The 19,110-nt window shown below is 42.7% G+C and overlaps 1 protein-coding gene across 4 annotated transcripts in view; it reads left to right on the top strand.

Moving 5' to 3' along the window:
- The window catches only part of RASGEF1B (RasGEF domain family member 1B), a 228,488-nt gene that overhangs the window by 185,692 nt on the left and 23,686 nt on the right, over positions 1 to 19,110 (top strand). For all 4 annotated transcript variants that reach the window (XM_020803180.3, XM_020803181.3, XM_020803182.3 and 1 more), the window contains one exon: positions 16,567 to 16,749. In XM_020803180.3, coding sequence (XP_020658839.1) covers positions 16,567 to 16,749 — 183 coding nt within the window. The remainder of the gene's footprint in view (positions 1 to 16,566; positions 16,750 to 19,110) is intronic.

Raw genomic sequence — 19,110 nt, 5'->3', positions numbered from 1 at the left:
AACAAGGACAATGGTCCTGTCCAGCTCTTTTAAACTCAAGCCTTTGGCTTCCTTTAAGGAGCCAGTCCTCCTCCTATTTGGTTGTCTTCTTTTCCTGCCACCTTCAATCTTTCCCAGCATGATTGTCTTTCCCAGGGAATCCTGCGGTCTTCTGATGTTCTCGAAGTATGACAGCCTCAGTTTCATCATTTTTCTTTCCAGAAAAAGTTCAGGCTTGATTTGTTCTAGGATCTATTTGTTTGTCTTTATGGCAGTCCAGGGTATCTGCTAAGATCTACTCCAGCACTATTTCCGTACACACAGTCTGCTTAGAATAATCAGTGAACTTAGGATTCTGTTGGAAATTGTTGCTTCAGTTATCTTACCTAGGATTCTTCAGTAGTACACATGAGTGATTTTAGACAATCAAATGAATGCACACTAGTTATTTTTTTTGCTCTTGTCTCTTCAGGCTGTCTTGACTTGACAAGATACATCAACAAGGAATTTTCAGGCTCTCAGTGAGATTTCCCACCTTTGTAAGAGGAGTACTGCTCCCCCCCCAATTAATTTGCACAAATTGTCTGCACAAAACTAGTATCCTCTTCCTTTGACAAGCAAAGCACTTATAAAGAACAGTCACAGAATAGTCTAAATCCTCGAGCGCAAGTTAAACTTGTAGAAGGGAAATAATGTCACCAGCAGAGGGGGCTCCCTCAGCTTCCATGCACATGAACACGGGGTGCCCCGCCTTCCCCAGCCGGTCCGCGGGTGAAAAGGTTGGGGACCCCTGCTGTAGATTACCTGGAGGTTGGACAAGTTGTAGGGGAGAAAGGGGAAATCTTTAATGACAGAAAATCTCCCCGTGCTGGTGACATCATCATGGCCCTTCTGCAGGTGTAACTTATGCAAGAGGATTTCAGCCAATAATTGGTTGATGGCTCAAAAAAAAAAAAGCCTGTCTGTTGCTTGAAACTCAAAAGACTGTAAGAAAGCTACAGCTGTCATTGTTTCCCATCATTTTGTGCAGTTTTGCTTAATTTGTGCAAAAATAGTTCTCAAGATCATTCCCTTTTTGAGAAAAAATTACTTTTGTTGGAAAGTTGAGAAAATACCTCATTGTTTTGCAGGAGAAGAGGGATAATTTTCTGGTTCTTGTATTTGGTATGGAGGATGAAACCAGTGAGGACATCTCTGTACACTGCAGTTTTATTCTTTCTCTTACAAATGTCTCTGAATGAGATACTGCCAGTTGGAGAGAAAAAGAGATGGGCTAATTTGGAACATTTAAAACTATGTGAATCCCTGCACTCCTGATGCACAGCTAGAGGAATTCAAAACTCTGATCACATATGACAGGGTCACTAGAGGCAAAACTAACTACAGGTAGTTTGCTATCCAACACCTTCCTTTGCTTGGTCTAAGTCTCCCAGTTTCCACTGGGTGGGAGTACTGCTCGGGGCTGTCCAAACTAAAGGTCCCTCTCTAGTGCTGAGCTGGATCAGATATGTTGCATTTGCATCTCTTTCCAACAGATTACTTACATTTGAATGAAAGAAACAACGTTGACACTGCATGTGTGTAGTTGAAGCAGAAGGTTGGGGGAGTGCAAAGATTTGGAGCATTATTGTTCAGAAATGAAAGTAAAGAGATGGCAAGTTTAGATTTGTCTTGGGCTGGCTGGTGTACTTCCTGCTTCAGTGGGCTGAGCCTGTAATAATTCCCTTACCCTGATATGTGTTGGTGGATTTGTTTTGGCAATCTTTACCAACCATATCATCTTCAAGCAACTTGATCACATGTTTGTTGCTAAGGCCTCTAAATTTAGGGAAGGAGGAGATGCAAAGCCAAGACAGATAACAGGGGAATTTTCTGGCATTCCCAGGAACGGAGGGAGGCAGGGATGAGCTATAACTTTGTTTTGATCACAGGATAGTGACCTGACAACCAGCTCTGAGAGATCACCGGGTGACTCGTTCCTTCCTCTCCAGAGACAGCCTGTAATGATTTATATATGGGTACATGATGCACTTCTGGGTGGGCATTGGGGGAGAAAATAAATGACTTCAAAACACTGATACAAAGCTTCTTATCTCTACAGTCCCACTTTTTAGGTGAACAGCTAGCATGGTTGAAGCCCGTTAAAATCACTGTGGGCTGGGCCTTTAATTGCACATATTGTTCTGTGGGAAAGTTTTGGGTTGTCTTGCAAAGAAATGGATTAGCACAGGGATAAGATATGACTTCACGGAGACTGCTTTCCAAAAATATCGTATAGCGGAGAAGGGCCACCCGGAACTTCCGAAGCCCAAATAAAGCCCCTCAGCATTTATTGCTGCACACCCATGTGTTCTCTTGCGGCAATTCTGCCATGTTTTCTGGGACCTCCAGTGTCCCTTCCCGCAAAAAGGGAGAATTAAAAAAAATCACCCATAGGAGGGTGAAGGGGAAAGAGCATCCAGAATAGCCATCAGTCTATGTTAGACAAATCTTTGCATTCGGCTGGTGTAAAAGACATAGCCATTGATCAGAGCGCCTTTTATAAAGAGGTAAAAAAAAACCCCAACATCTTGTGAGGTGTAACAATTTCTGTGGGTTTGGGTAGGGTATGGAGAGACTTGAGTTTATATGTTGAATGGTCTTACTTCAATCCCTAATCTACCCAAATCAAGCTAACCAACTACTCTCATAAATAAGGTATACATACGCTAAACATAAAAGGTGTTTTCTTATGAGGACCACAGAGTTTGACGAAGCAGCAAACTTTGAGTAAGGTTGTACCCTTAATCTAGGCGGAAAAGGCAGCTGGTTTCTTCGGCTGTCTAGGCAGCCAAAGGAGTGCAGAGTTTAAAGCGTTGGGTTCAAATCCCAAACTTGATCATGAGGCTCACTCCATGACGTAGGGTCCCTCTCCCTCCCTATGCCAGACCAACAGCCTCATGTGGGGAAAGGTGGAACATAAACATAAGGCATAAATAAGGGGGGAAATGTGGCTCAGAAATACTAACGTATTTGGACACTTCAAATGAACAGTGGCCACATGGTGAACCTTGACACAGCGTAGAAAATGCCCGCCCACCTGCTGTTGCGTGATACCATTGCTCTGTAGATGCTACACTGTGGTGTGGCATATGCCAGCTGATCGCGCAGCCTAGTACAACAAAGGTCTTGACAGTCTCGTGCTTTGATTTGACCTTCTCATTGTCAGGTTTCGGGAAGCTGTCATCTCAGAGGTATTTCCACGTGATCCCTACGAGTTTTCCTTTGGCTTTTCACAGTCGCTCCAAAGAACAACACTTGCTCTTGAGATGATGCAGTGTCATTTATAAAGAAGAATCCAAATGATTTTCCTCAAGCATTGCTTCTGCAAAGGTGGTTTTAATCCCCTTTCTCCCTTTCCCCAGCTGTCTCTTAAAACCATACAGCTGTTGTGCTGTCCATAGAGGGGCTCCTAGTTCTCTTAGCCGGTGCATGACAGGGAAGGACCGCCAGCTGGTACGTTCTTCCTGTAAGACCTTTTGAATCATTTCTCGAGTACTGTAAACAGACACAGCGACCACCCTATTGCCTCTCCCCGCCCCCAGCGTGAGCTAAAACTTTTCAGAAATGAACGTTACTGGAAGCTGCTGCTGACTTTAGCCATTCACGCCAAAAGCTGAAGAGCAAGAAAAAATAAACACAAAATCAGCAGAAAACACTTCTGAAGAACTGGTCAGCCCAGAAAGGCAAAGCTGTATCCTTTGTAAGGGGCAGGAGGGCTCAGCGATTGCATTGGTTTTGGCTGGTTATATATAAAATCCTAGCTGTGACCTGTCTTAAAGGTAAAGGTAAAGGTAAAGGTTCCCCTTGACAATTTTTGTCCAGTCGTTTCCAAGCCATAGAGCCAGCGTTTTGTCCGAAGACAATCTTCTGTGGTCACATGGCCAGTGTGATTTAGACACGGAACGCTGTTTACCTTCCCACCGAGATGGTACCTATTTATCTACTTGCATTTGCATGTTTTCAAACCGCTAGGTTGGCGGGAGCTGGGACAAGCGACAGGAGCTCACTTCGTCGCGTGGATTCGATCTTACGACTGCTTGGTCTTCTGACCCTGCAGCACAGGCTTCTGCAGTTTAGCCCGCAGCGCCACCACGTCCCTCGACCTGTCTTACTTGGAGTCTAAATACCTCCAGGGCTGATCATACCCATTCTCCCACAATGCACTGCTGTTGGTTCCGTGGTTATGTGGATCAGACAAAGCATCCACAGGGCAAAGTGGGTCGGGTCTGAGCTACAGTTTATGCGAGAGCAACACTCGGATTTCTGCTTTGTGTTTGATTTGTGGGATGCAGTTGAAGGGCTTGGCCATTATCGATTTGTGCAATGGAATGGGCCACGAAAGGGTTGTCACTAGCTGTGAAGATGTTATTGCGATATCTGTTTGATTGTGGCTCGGAGATGTAGAACGAAAGCTCAAAAAGAGAGGAGTGTACGTGTAAATGTGTGTGTCTCTGTGCATATGTTTAGCCTAATGTAAAAAACAGAGTGAAGCCGACATTTTCAAGTTGTTTTGCAAGACGAGTGACTCAGCTCCACGCCTCTCGGTCTGAAGAATTTTGTTTTCTAGTGTCCCCATAAAAATGTGTGGGTGGGTGTTACGGTAAGTATGTCTGCATAAGGAGGTTAAAAGTTAAAATGCTTATTCATCCCCAAAGCATCCTCCCAATCTCCAAACCTCGGTGGTCCGTTTTCTTAAGCTGTTGGATAATCTTTGGGCTGAAGAGTTGTTTTCTTGCTCTGTTTTCTATCCACTGTGCTTTTTCTGCATCTTTGAGATAGCTTTCTTAATCTGTTGACTTTGGAGGTGTGATTGTTTGAAACACTGAGACTTTGATCCTAGGGTTTAGCATCAGGTTCCACCTTCTGTCCAACATGAGAATTGCTGGCAGCTGAAATAATCCAGCAGCCAAAGTCTGGGGGTATAACTCATTCTTCTCTGTCCTCTATGGTATCCCTTTGGCTGCCTTCCCCTGGAAGAAATTAGCATTGATATATCATGTGAGATTCCACAGGGCAAGGAAAAGTTGGGTCTCTGGGTTTCTGCCATTCCTGAAGAGGGTGAATTGACATGCAGAAAGGAACAGTGGGGCAGTTCCTAAGTGAAATTTCACACAGATGCCTAAACCATCTTACTTGTTTTGAGCAACAAGAGGGAGGCAGTTTTCCAGCCTTTCCATATGCATCATAGGCATACATTCTCTAAAAAAAGTTGATATGAGGAATACAGTGGCGCCTCGCAAGACGAGCGCCCTGTTTAACAACGAAATTGCATTGCGACAAACTTTTTGCGATTGCAAAAGTGATAGCTTTACAGTGGTTTCAATGGGGGAATTTCGCTTTGCCAGCTGATCGGCACTTTTAGAATGGCCGCCGGGAAAAAAAATGGCTCCCCGCTCATTTCTGGGACGGATTCCTCGCTGCACGGGCAGAGAAAATGGCTGTGCTATGGAGGATCTTCGCTGGACGGTGAGTTTCAAGCCCATAGGAATGCATTAATCAGGTTTTAATGCGTTTCTATGGGCTTTTTTATTTTGCATTATGTTTTCGTTCTACAGCGATTTCGCTGGAACGAATTAACGTTGTAATGCGAGGCACCACTGTACTTGGAAAGCTTCTCAATCCTGGTGATTTTCTGAATTTTGCCCTGCTAAGACTCAGCATTAAGATTGCCTCTGCAACAGCAAGTTATTCCCCCTTCTTGGGGGAAAAAAAAAAGAGAGAGAGAGAGAGAGAGAGAGAGACTTTGAGATCACTTCTCTCTCTTATTGACTCCTTTATTTTTCTGCAGCTGTTGTGCAGAGGAAACTACCATCCCGTGCAACATAATACCATTTATGGCGAATTCTGCATAGGAAAGATGCAATTCTGCAAAGCAGTCGTTACCGCCATGTGCAGTTTGCAGCTTCTTGCAGAAAAAAATGACCACAAAACTCAAGAAATCCTATGTCTCATCAGATTTCTAGGAGGGGAAAAATTTGCACAGAAATTTCGCTGAGAGGAAAATGAATGTTCTTCTTTCTGTCTAAGATCGAGAGGCTACAAGACTCATGCCCATCCTCTTTCTATTCGTATCAGAGTATTGCACAATTTAAAATTATGAACATATATAAAATATAAATAACCTTTGAACAAATTCAAATGTGAAAATGGTTAGACTATCTTTGACCAGAAGCAAGTTAATTCAATCCCGTTATTACAGCTGTTTACTACACCTTCTTTTGTACATGTGGTAGGATATAAATTACATATAAATTAATGCTGCCTTGATTCAGTTTTTCCAGGGTCACAGGAAATTTGTCCTGTATCCAAATAGCTCATTTTACTTGATTATTTTTTGAGCTTCCTACTTTGTTTCAAAGCCTATTCAGTGACTTCTGGATGATCTATCTAGAATCATGTCCTGGTGGGAGGTACAATTTCTCATTCATTCACTTGGCAAGGTGTGTTTCTTGTTTTTAATTCTAATAGATTTAACTGAGCCTCTTCTTGTTTCATATTTAGAGCTCGAGATGTGTGCAGAAAACTTCCTACTGGCTGTCAACTTCTGGAAATTAGACTAAGAGTCACATGCAAGCCTTAGTCTGCAGGCTGCTGGTTCCTAATGCCTGTAAGGCAGCAGTGAGCACTTAAGAATATTCGTTAGTCAGTTTCAGTTCTAGGAAAACCATAGTTAGTCAATGAACACTTGGTGGAAGAAGGAAGCTGTGAAATCCTTGTATGCCGTAAGCCCTATCCATCTGGCTTGAACCAACTGCTTGAGCATTTCGCACACTTCAAAAACCTTCTTAGGATCACCGTGGGTCAGAATCAACGTCATAGAACAGCATCAACCTAGTCTCATTGAGACTTACTTATTATTTATTTAAAATATTTTTACCCTGCCTTTCTCCTTAAAAAGGAACTTAGGGCATCATGAAAATACAATATTTGAAAGCTAAAAACGGTAAGTATACATACATTTTTAAAAGAATCAAACAACGATCACATTAAAAATGGTAAACCAAATCAGCACCAAAAACAGTTTCAAAAGAACAAGGCACAACACTCCCTTTAAAATCCCTCTCAGAGAGCTAGTTATTAAGGGAAAGCCATCCTGGAGACAAAGGTCTTGCAAAAGGACCACAAAGATGGGGCCCGCCTGGCCTCCTGTGGGAGGGAGTTCCAGAGTCTAAAAGCAGAGACTGAGAAGATTATCTCTGGTGTTCCCACCAAACACACCCATGAAGTTGACACAACCAAGAGAAAGACCTCTCTCGATAATCTTAGCACCCAGGCAGGCACATAGAGACTTGCCTCTGGGTAGACTTGTCTGGACTGATACTTTTGGCCATGTGCACTTTTGGCTTTGAAAATAAGCAGGCTGGAGGTGGCAGCTGAATCAACTTCATCAGTCAGGGGTCAAAGCAGAAACACTAGGCAGAGAATCCAGATGTGAAGAGCTCTCTGTGAGCTATCAAGAAGAAGCCTGCTGTCCATTTTGTCATGGACTATTGTCTGAAGTGCTTCCTCCCAGTTTTCCAGCTGCTTGGTTGTAAATAATGACTTGAAAGAGCAAGCTTTTGCCTCCCAGTGCTGCCTGCTGCCTAGAGAAAGGCAGGGTTTGTTCGTTTTTTTTTTTTAAATGGAGGTTTTGGCTGGCCTAAGTCTATTGTGTATGCCTTTCAGATTAATTCATTCCATAAATCACCGAGCTTTGCCTCAAACAGAATGGGTAGCTGGCTGTGTTTTTCCCTGGGTATTCGGTGGATCATTATATGTCAGCACTTCTATAATTACTACTAGCCGACTAATCCATGGCACAAGTTATCGTAGCAGGATCCTATGGTTTTAAAACATCAATTTCTTTCAGGCTTAACAACATCTTTAAAAAGGGGAAATAGATGCATTTTTTAAAAGCTCATCTGGTTTAAACACAGAAGAGGGTGAAAAAGAAAGCACTTGGAGGGGAAAAAAAAGCTTTCAAGAGAATGAAATCAAAAAGAAACCAGTGAAAATAAATCTGGCACTGCTTAAAACAGTTAGTGGTAATAGATCCATTGGTTAGAATCCTCCTTGTTTTTATTACCTGTGCAACAGTCCATTGCACTCGTTGGCTGAAATCTTGTTGAGGAACTACTTGGGTGTAAATGGCAATGCTGTCATCAATTTCATTCTTTGATTGAATTGAATGTTTCTTATCCCTCTCTTTCATGTCCCAAGACCTTCTAGGGACCCCATTTGACCTGTTGAAGCTTTTGAAAGCCTTGAGATGGAGGGAACCTTTAATATCCAGTAACAGCTGCAGGATTGCTGGTGCCAGGATTGGGACCCCCGCTGTTGATCCAGTGGTGATTTCTCACTGTTAAAGGCTCTGATCCTGTCACCCCATCCTGAGGCTCCGAAAGGCTTCCCCAGGTCAAAAGGGATTCTTAGGGAGCCTTGAAACCTCTGTGTGTGTGTGTGTGTGTGTGTGTGTGTGTGTGTGTGTGTGTGTGTGTGTGTGTGTGTGTGTGTGTGTGTGTGTGTGTGTGTGTGTGTGTGTGTGTGAGAGAGAGAGAGAGAGAGAGAGAGAGAGAGAGAGAGAGAGAGAGAGAATGAGAGAGAGAGAAATAGGAACAGGAAGCTTTCAATTAAATGAAATTAAAGAGTAACTTTGTATGTTAATGACATCATCATCCTCAATTTTGCCTGTGTTGCTGCCTCAACAGGATTTCAGCTGTTGTTTCCCTTTTCTGGCATGTGTACAAGGAAGTGCTCACTTTTCTGTTGTTCACATGGAGACTCCATTGCTTTCAATGGGCTGATCTCCAGCTCATGCATCTTTAACTCAGAGATTGCATGCCCAGTGTTACACTCTGCATTTTCCTAACAGGATACAGGCCACTGAGATCAAAAGCACTGTAATTTTTCATAACTAATTAAAATCCTATTGATTTCACCATGTCTTCTCTAACTATGCGTAAGTCTTGATTGAAGGCAGTGTTTTTCTTCTGCTTTTAATTATTTTATTCATTTATAGCCCATCTTTCCTGTATTGTAGAATCCACAGCAGTCTGTAGATGGTTTCTTGGAGGTATTGCATCCATGTATGGATCAGGCTCTGTCCAAGTGACCTCCTATAAAGTTGGTGCTTCACATATGGTCTAGGCTGGCTCTGATTAATGAGGTACTGCAGGTTAAAGGCCCTGGTCAGCATCTTGTAACAGTTAGCATAAGGTTTGTGTAACATGGTATGGCTAATTGATGAGGTACAAGTGCATGTCCTAGCCACACACATGATCATGTGCTTTGTTGTGTATCTGAGATGCACCTTAGCAGCTCATTAATTAGCTGTTGGAGCAGGTTACAGAAACCTTACATGAGCACCAATAGGATTCTGGCCATTTAATCTTAAAAGCATCTGCAGGGAGAAAAAAAAACTGGGCATGGAGGGGGAAGTACAGCAAGAAAAGGTGGGATCTGTGACACAAAATATGATAACTAAGTAACGTGTATACATTTGGTTCATACAATATGGTTTCATTAATTACAGAGAGTAAGAGAACTGGGAGTAAAGCAGAAGCCCCTCGACTAATGTAAATGCTGCTTAGTCTCAAAATTGGAAATGGAAAATGTTGTATTCTTGTACTGCAGTTCCCAGAAGATCCCACACATTGATCAACCTGGGATTTATAATCTAAAAAAGTAGTATTTCTCGGTTCCAAACCTTCTTCAGTTGATCCCCCCCCCAGCAAATAAAGCCAGTTCTTGCATCTACAGCGTGCTTTCACTCAGGACTCTGTCTTGGATCAAAGCTGTTCAAAGGTGCCTTAGCACTATAAACACGTTGAAGATTTCTGCTCCATTTTTCCCAAGCCTGTATTAAGTGCGGCCATTGATGGATGACCTACATAACCATCCTCTTTACATTTTCATACAAACTTTGTTGTTAGAATGCTACATGTTGTGTCTCATTCAGTAACCAGGTCTGAATGTGTGGCACGTTTCAAAGTAGTGACATTCCACCATCAACTCTCACCTTCTGCTCCAATGCACACGCAGGCACAGAAGCTGTATTGCTATTGAATTAAACTTTGGAAGCAGCCAAGCCATCTCAACGTGCTGCAGTTCTATGAATGCATGAAGCAGAAGTGAGGTGTGGCTGATTCTCATTCCCCCTCCCTCCCCGTGTCTCCACAAGCACTATAGATGTCATCAGGAGGAGAGTTTTCATCTATGCTGTGTTGCCCAAAAAAATCCCATGCAATCTCAAATCCTGTAGGATTATCTAGGCTATGTGGAGGACTTTAGGTTCCCATGTCAAACCTGTACCGCTTTTGAAATATGTGGGGGATTTTGCAGTTCGCCACAGGGAACAGATGCAAGGTAAGGCCTTCTTGGCTACTCTTAGGAGGTGGAACGCCCTTTCAGGCTAGGCTTTCGGTTGCTTGCCCATTGGCAAGCAGATCCCATTTCAGCTACTGAGTTTCTGATCCAGAAAGTGGCTTTTAATTGGTGGATGCTGTACATTTTGATGCGTTTTTCATTTGGTTCAGTTTTGCTAGTTATAATTTGTTTTGACTGTCTGTTAATGCTTCAACGGCTTGTGGTTTTATCTGGGGTTGTTTCAGTCTCGAGGCAAACTGCCAAAAGTCCCGGTTTTGAGAGAGAACATTTAACATAACTGAATCAAGTTGATTCCAATCTCCTGGGATTTTTCAGAATTACTCAGATTTATCACTTTCTCCTTCTGGCGGCTCTTTGGGGGACTTGTGCAGCTTGTTCAAGGCCCACAGACATGGACATTCCTGCAGCCCCATCAGCCACACAGTCTCTGGGAGATCTTGGCTAACCCCTTTCCCAAGAGATACAATAAGGTTTATGGTTTAGAACTTCCAGGAGTCTAGGTGTTCAAACTCACTGATCCATACAAGGATCTGTACTATGGAGGTGAGGAGATCCAACCTCTGGTTGAGCATCTGGTGGGAGTGATGGAAAAGAGGCAGCGTGCTCGTTATAATATTTCAATACCTACAAGGTCACTCATGAAAGCTTTCTCCCTACGACCATTCATGCATTGCTGATTCCATTGTTTCTTGGAAGAGGTTTTGGACTTTTATTTCTTGACTATTGGCTTTTCCCTGTTTTCTCTCTCTTCTGTGTCACAAAGTGTTTTTGAAATGAGGGGAAGGGGGAGCAAAGGTGGGGAATCCAATTTCCAGTTTGGGTGGACCTGAAATAATGAAATGTCTGGGTGGACCTGAAGTAGGTTAGCTCCCACCTGGAGCTCATATCCAGTCATTTATATCAGTGATGCAAGAACTGGAATCTGCTAGCATTCTGCCGACCTTGGAGAAGGTGGGTTCGAGTTCTTGTTTTGGTTTGCTTTCTCTGGTAAACCGAAGAAGGGATGGAGAAAGAAAACTCTTTTGTGTTCTTGAGAGGATCAAGTTCCGTGGCGCGAAGAAGGGATGGAGAAAGAAAACTCTTTTGTGTTCTTGAGAGGATCAAGTTCCGTGGCGCCTCTTTCCCTGCACTTCTCTTTCCTCTGCCGGCGATCCTCTTTGAAGACCAAGGAGCTTTTACTTCCCTCCTCTCTCTGCAAATATTTTATCCTTCCAAGGCGGCATGTGGCGTTCTCACACTGCCTTTCACCTGCTGGGTTTCCTGCGCCTTGTTGTTCTGCCAAAGCCCAGCTGGGCTTCCCTCCCTTCTGTTGTGGCACGTGGGGGTTGCACTTAGTCTTTTGCCCTCTCCCAAAAATGGATCTGTGCTCATGGGGGGGGGGTTAGGGGGGATTCAGTCCTCGGTTGAACAGCTGCTGAGAGTGATGGATGTGACTTTTTAGATGCTGAGCCTGCTGCTCCTTTATTTTGATGTAAATCTCTCTTGGCATCTTGAAAAGGGGATTAGCTAAGAGAAGGGGGGGGGGTCATGCAGGCCAGGAAGGCTCTGCTCCAAGTGTCTTAGTCCCCCCCTCCCCCACCGCTCCAGGAGCATCAAGTTTTGCTTTCTCTTATTGTTTTCTCCCTGAATCCTATAGTTTTCTTCAGCTTTTGAATGCATTCCTTGTTCTGACCTGCTGCCAGAAGCGAGCTGGGCTGTATGGTGCTCTATGCCATGCCCGCTTCATTTTCCTTTTTGTCCCCAGGAATCCAACTAATAACTTAATAGCTTCTCCATCTCCCTCTGAAAAGTGCTTTGTTAGCCCTTGCAGAATGCACAGATGGAGAGGGAGAGAGAAGCGCTACTTATCCACAGGCTGTCCTGTTGCCACTTGTCCTCCAAAATCATTTCCCAGACAGGCACACTCTGGCCTGCACTTATTTACCTCCCCCCACTTTTTTTTTTGTTGCAAGGCCCCCACCATCATTGCCCCAGGAAGACATGGTACACAATTGGGAAAGAAAGGCAGTGCCATCTTCATTTAAATGGTGGCTTAATAAGGGAATGTAAAGGCTTTTTGTGGGCACACTCATGTTCAGTGTTTTTTTAGCAGCAGCTGGTCTGCCTGAATTAACTGTAGTTTAGGTTTCCTCCCGGTCTGAATACATGGAGTGATCTAAGCTGTAGATTGTGCCACTGTCTATATTTGCTTGCACATACCAATTCTTTCTTTCTTTCTTTCTTTCTTTCTTTCTTTCTTTCTTTCTTTCTTTCTTTCTTTCTTTCCTTCCTTCCTTCCTTCCTTCCTTCCTTCCTTCCTTCCGTCCGTCCGTCCGTCCGTCCGTCCGTCCGTCCATCCGTCCGTCCGTCCGTCCGTCATATTTTACCCCACTTTTCTCCTAAAAAAGTACCCAAGGAGACTTGCATCATTTAAAACACAAAAGTTAAAAACACTAAATTATTCAAATATGCAGAAGAATTAATAACATTATATTAAAAGCATTACTAAAAACAGGTTTAGAAGCCACAACATATAAACCATCCCATTTATTGTCTCCTAGAGAGCCAGTCTCTAGGAATAGTCTGCCTGAAGAGAAAGGTCTTTCCCTGCTTGCAGGAGGACAGCAAAGATGGAGCCAAGCTGGCCTCCAGTGGGAGGGAGTTCCAAAGCCTGGGAGCAGCCACAGAGAAGGCGACCTCTCATATCTCCAGTAAATGCACCTGCAATGGTGGTGGGTCCAAGAGAAAGGCCTCCCCTGATGATCGTAACACTTGGATAGGTTCAACGGAGGGAGACATGATCCTTGATATAGCTTGAGATGGAGATAGCTGGACTATTAGATAAAGCATACGTTTTATCTCAAGTCAAACCATACGTCTATCTAGTTCAGGGTTGTCTCTACATTGAGTGGCGGTGGCTTTCTCCAGAGTTTCCTACTAAAGCTTTTGCTGTTCTCCCTCAAGAGGCCAGGGAGCGGACTGGGACATTTTGCAGACATGTGCTCCATCATGGAATTGAGTTCCAGTCCTTCCACAGGCTTCGTGTCCTGTTCCTCATTTGATGTACAGTTCTGATGTGAAAAGAAAACAAACTAGGGACAGAGTGCTTTTGAAGACAATTACTAGATTGCTACTGTTTTCAGTTCAGGATTTTCATCTGCCTTTGTAGCAGTCTTTCTGGCCTCAGTTTCTATTTTTGCTTATACTCATGTGCTGAAATTTGTCTTTTTTCAGGATGCCTGGAGTAATTGTGTGGTAGACTAAGCACAGGAAGAGGAGGTCCTCTTGATGTCTGTTTAAATATCACACTGTGAACAACTTAATTCATTGCACTCATTCCTGTTCCAATTTGATATGGCTGTGCCACACCCACTAATGTGGATGTACGATAGTTAGGATGTGTATGTAGGAAAAAGCCCAATACTCTAGATAGTGTGGGACTTTGATAGCAATTCTGTTTGTAATTTATGACAAAAGAACACTGGTTAATTGTGAAGATTCTCAGTCATCCAGGTGAGGTTATCTGGTAGTTGAGTCATGTCAACTGGACTTCTTTCTTATGAGGTTGAAACGTTTTAGTCATCCAAGTAGCTTCTTCAGACTAAAGAAGCTACTTGGATGAGTAGCGAACAAGCTAGTAAGAAAGAAGTCCAGTTGCCATGACGTAACTTCCAGAGAACACTGATTAAGTTGCACTTGGAATTACCAAATGGAAACTCTGGAAGTTTTCCTTCTGACAAAACTCAGGTGTGTAAACCTTAAGCATGGACAATTTCTTCAGATGCACTAGCAGGAAAAATAGGCCAGGTGGATATTTCCTATCATCCCATCGATGTCAATATACCTGTTGCACTGCACTGAGCCTTGAAGCAGTCCAGGAATTTTGGCAAGAATTTTTGAGACTTAATGCCATTCTCTGTTCAGTCCCGAATGTCATATTTCTGATTTTGTCTTTTTCTATTTTTATGAATATTTCCAAGATGCAATATCAGAACGTGCCACTAGGGGGCATCATGTAATATTTCCCTGTGTTTTTCTGTATTGTGGGTAACCACAAGTTGTTAATATGCGGTATAATGGTTTATTTGCGTGACTGAAGTAATGATAAAATAAATGGCAATGTGGCTGCTGAGAAGCAGTGAATAACACAATGAGTGCTTTCTAAAACATAACATTTTGAATTCTGGGTAGAGCACCTTTATAGTACCTTTGATATAAAGGGTGGAAACTCTTGAAACACATAGCATGCTATTCACCATCAGGCCATAAAAAACATAAAATGCTGTAACAAAACGCAAATGCATTAGTTAATTGTCAGCCTGCAGCTAAGAAGCAGTGGTCTGGAGTCAGGCTGCTGTGCTGAGACAAACCCTCCGTCAGAAAAAAAACAAAACCTTAAGCCAATGTATTAAATTTGTCTGTTATAGATGTTCGATACCACTTTAGCTACCAGGACTCTGTTCTGTGTAGTCCTTGAAGCTCTAGTTTGGTATGAAGTACCTGGAGTTCTTTTCTGCAGACGTTTTGTGCAATTCCTTGAACTACATACTCTGTTACTGAAAATTCACCTTCCCCACTGTTACAGCTATATGGAATACTCATTTCTAAATGAAGATTACATATAAATGGTGCTCCAATCATATCTTACAACTGATAAAATTCGAGGTCTTGTTGGGACAGGGTTCAACTGGAAATAACAGAGTATGGGATATTTTTGGAGATAAACTGGGAAAATGTTCAAGAACTTTTTAATGTGCTTTTTAAAAATCTGAATTACTCCTTTGCTCTATGCAGTGTCAAGACTTTCTTGTGATGGTTTTTTGAACATAACTAATTCAGGGTGCTGTTCCCAAAGCATAGGGAGGTCCATGTTGGATATACAGTTAGCCCTAAGAAATTCAGCACTTCTGCACTTTTTTTGAAACATTCTTCCTTGGCTGTTCCCAAATTCCAATGACTCTTACTTGGCTTATATGAACAACCTCTACCTACAGAGTGCAGAGGTCAAGAATGCTGTTGACTCCAGAGCTTGTTGATTTAGTTCACATCTTGAAAACAAGAACCTCTTAAGTCTGATTCATTAACAGAACTTTGCATAAGCCCATTGCAGTCCATGCAAATTTGTATCTATGAAACATCTCAGAGTTTTGATTTCAACTGATTTTTTTTTTCTGGAGAACTGAAATAATTGAGAGCCTATAAAAGAGCGATGGGGAGGTTCTTTCACTACCTCACTTAATCTTTCAAATAGCATTGTTGGTTAATCCCTTGAACTGAAAAGATTTAGAAGTCAAGTTTCAGCAATGCCTGTCACATTACAAGCCTGCTTTGTTGGGAGGGTCTTTGAGAAATCCTCCTGAGGATATTATTACCTGTAGGGCATGATTGATGGAGACCAAAAAAAGAGTATTTTCTACTATATTTTTCTTGAATTGTGGAATACACAAATTTGGCATTGCAATCAGTTTCCACTCTTGCTGCTTTTGGGAAGGATATGAAGATATACGTATCTTTTCAATCTGGACTTTTAGTCGCCTGAATGGCATGTACCTGGATCAGATATGCATTTGCAGGCCTAATCCTTTCAAAACTGTGCAGGGATGGGCTGACGGTCAATCTCCAGTGACAGCTCACTTCTAGTCTTGTCAGTTTATGAAGATGCTCAGTCTGTAAGTGCCACAAATGCATTCTGTGCTGTCATTATGGTGTGGTCCTTGAAAACTCCTGCATGCTGTTCAACCACTCGTGAGGGAAATGGTCACCTATCCTAATGATGACTTTGTGTCATTATCGGAATAGGTGTTCAGTTGCAGTAGAAGTTCAATTAACAAGACAGCTGGTCTATGCAAGTGCTAAAAATTCAGTGAAGGAACGGGCGGCATGCATCGATAGCAGTTATGTTTCTCTTCTTGCCATGGTGGTGGGATCCTGCATTCAAAGTGGGTCTTTCCTTCAACACACACAAAAAAGCTCTCTTGCGTGCTAAATTGCATCGAGAACCACTTTGTAACTGTGTTGGAGGGAAGGGAGAAAGGAGAGGGGAGGAAGCAAGACTCTGGAGGGTGAAGCGAAATGTGTTGCCTGGCTTGATATTATATATGTATCATTTCTGGACAGATAGAATGGTTATGAAGTGCTGAAAGAGAGGGCCCAGCCATTGGGCATGGTGTATAAATGTTTCTCGCATCTTTGTTTCCACAGGAAAACATGCCACAAACTCTGCCCTTTGTCGCTATGTTCGACAGCAGCAGTTATAACCGAAACTTGTACCAGGCGAAAGAGGACAGCTGTGGAGGCCTCTGTTACCATGACAACAACTTGCTGTCGGGATCCTTGGAAGCCCTCATCCAGCACTTAGTGCCCACTGTTGATTATTACCCCGATGTAAGTCTGCGCCATTTGCAAATTAAATGGAGTTGGCCCGCTGTGTATCTAAATAAGGAGAAATGGGGGCACTCAGCAAGGTGTGTTGTTTGTATTATGGAGAATGGTTTGACCTGTGGGGAAAGTAAACAGTAGCCAGCTGTAGCCTGAAGTTGTTTTTCTTGCAAGTCAAAGTTCAGCATCTCTTAAAATGAACTGTACCTCAACATGTGGGCTGCACTGTTTGCCTGATAGCTGACCCCCCATGGTTTTTAGCGTGCCTCCTTGCCCAATTCCACCGTTTAGTTCTGTTCTCCCCAAGGATTCAGTACACCCTCAGATCATCATGATGCAGCAATAAAATGGTCAGCTGTGTCAAGGTGGCATGGAAAGTCAGTTCTGCACCATTCAGAGATAAAGGCGGGCTGTCTGTTTCTCCTCTCAGCCAGCTCAGCAGCAGCTGCAGATACTAACAAAGACAGATGTTTTTCTTCCTTTGCTGCCTACAAAAAGCAGATTATCTGGATGACACCATTTCAAAACAGGTGGTAAGGGCAGGTGTTCAAGTGAGTTATTCTTCTCCGTGTCTTCCCAGAGTAACAGCCAAAGGGGAGAGTCTAGATCATAGCTTGTCTCTCACACCGCCCATCCCAGAATACAATCAATGCGGTCCTGAGACCTGCATCTAGGGAAAAAACAGAGTGCCTTGTATTGAAAAGGTGGTAATGGATGTATTTACAGTACATGGGTTGTGAACAAGTGGGGGGCACCCTCCAAAATTAGTCCTTTAGCCATCCATGATATCTGCTAAATCTACTTCCATACTAAAATTGCTCGACAGCTCAGTGGTTTATGCCTCTCAATGTGGAGCCATTGGTTGGGAGTTCGATTCCCTACTGTGCTTCCTTGACAGGAGGGACTCAATGATCGATTTGATCCCTTCCAGCTCTGCAGTTCTAAGAGGATGATGATGATGATATAACATCCTTGAATTTAGAGATATGCCTACACTGAGGAATGGAGTAGACTCTGTATATCACTGTTTACCTTCTGTGTCCTCTGGGTAATCATTCTGCTTATCTCTCAGTCTTCTTTTCTGTGAGTTCAGAATGGAAATCGTTTCCCCCCGTTTGATGTTGGGTGCAGATCGTGCTGAGTAATTGATTATGCTAAATCTCTTAATATGAGTATTACCTACCTGACTCCTTTGATGCTCACTCTTCAAACAAATAAGCTGGCTTTGTTATGGCTTCAAAATTCTCCTCACGTTCTCCCCCGGTTGATTCATGTTCATGTGTGGAAGCGGCGTGACAAACTGACTGACACTCACATGGAGATGGGGAACTCTTGAAGCTTTACGGAATTTATTGACATTATTGACTAACAGTTGGCAATAAACAATAAGCATTTAGTGCTTGGAAGATGCAGAAGGAGATGTAGTACAAGAGAGGCCCCCAATCCCAACCCTTTCATGCTGCCCCAGGTGAGTTGTTTGGGGCAGCTACCTCCTTTTACCTAATGCTTATGCTGTTCCTGGTGAGGAGTAAACTTGCTGGTATTGTCACATCTGGGGATCTACCAAGAATGCAGACTTATTCTGTATCAAGTTTTTCTGGTTTACTGCACTACAGTTCTACTGGTATAACAGTCTTTGCTGTTTATCCCACATCAGAAGTCTGTCATATGCTTTCCTTGTGTCTGCTCACATAACATGCCCTGCACATGCTAGGTAAATATACGAAATATTTTTGCATGACCTTGGAAGAGATCAAAGAGGGAAAGACTGCTATGGTACTACAGAGAGATGCAAAGAAAATCCACTAGTCACTTTTTAATGTTTTCTATGTGGCTTCAATGTGTGATCTTAAAAATTTCTACAACAACGCCCTAAAATCAGCATGACTTTTTCTTTCAGAGGAATGTATGGTTTATCTTACTGTATATTATGTAATGAGTATAAGGCAAGATAGGGCTAATCTAGGCTGGGCAAAGACCAAATTCCAGTTTGATCATCAGCCCAAATGGCCCCCTTTCTGATGCCTCAAATGTCCCCCAAATGTCAAAGAGCCACTTTTCTAGATAATCTGAAGCTTTTCTAAAATACTTAACCCACTTAGTTTATATTCATTTAATTGTTGCCATTGTTTCCAGCAGTAATTTTTAGGGGAAATTAGAGGGTGTTTTTCTTTCCTTAACTGCTCTAATTGTTTCAGGATGTTTTTAATTAGACTGAATATTTTCAGGATAATTTCCATTTGGGAAGCAGGAAATATCCATTTATTTCACTTAAGGGAGAAAGTGAATGAAGGAGAGAATATGTATAGTTTAAAAAATGTTGACAGTAGTAGTTTGGTGCTGAATAAATGTAAACAAAATGAATTA

This window comes from Pogona vitticeps, chromosome 5 (assembly GCF_051106095.1).
Source record: "Pogona vitticeps strain Pit_001003342236 chromosome 5, PviZW2.1, whole genome shotgun sequence".
Lineage (NCBI taxonomy): Eukaryota > Metazoa > Chordata > Lepidosauria > Squamata > Agamidae > Pogona > Pogona vitticeps.
The sequence above is the reverse complement of the archived record's forward strand: the minus strand, read 5'-3'. Positions and strand labels throughout refer to the sequence as shown.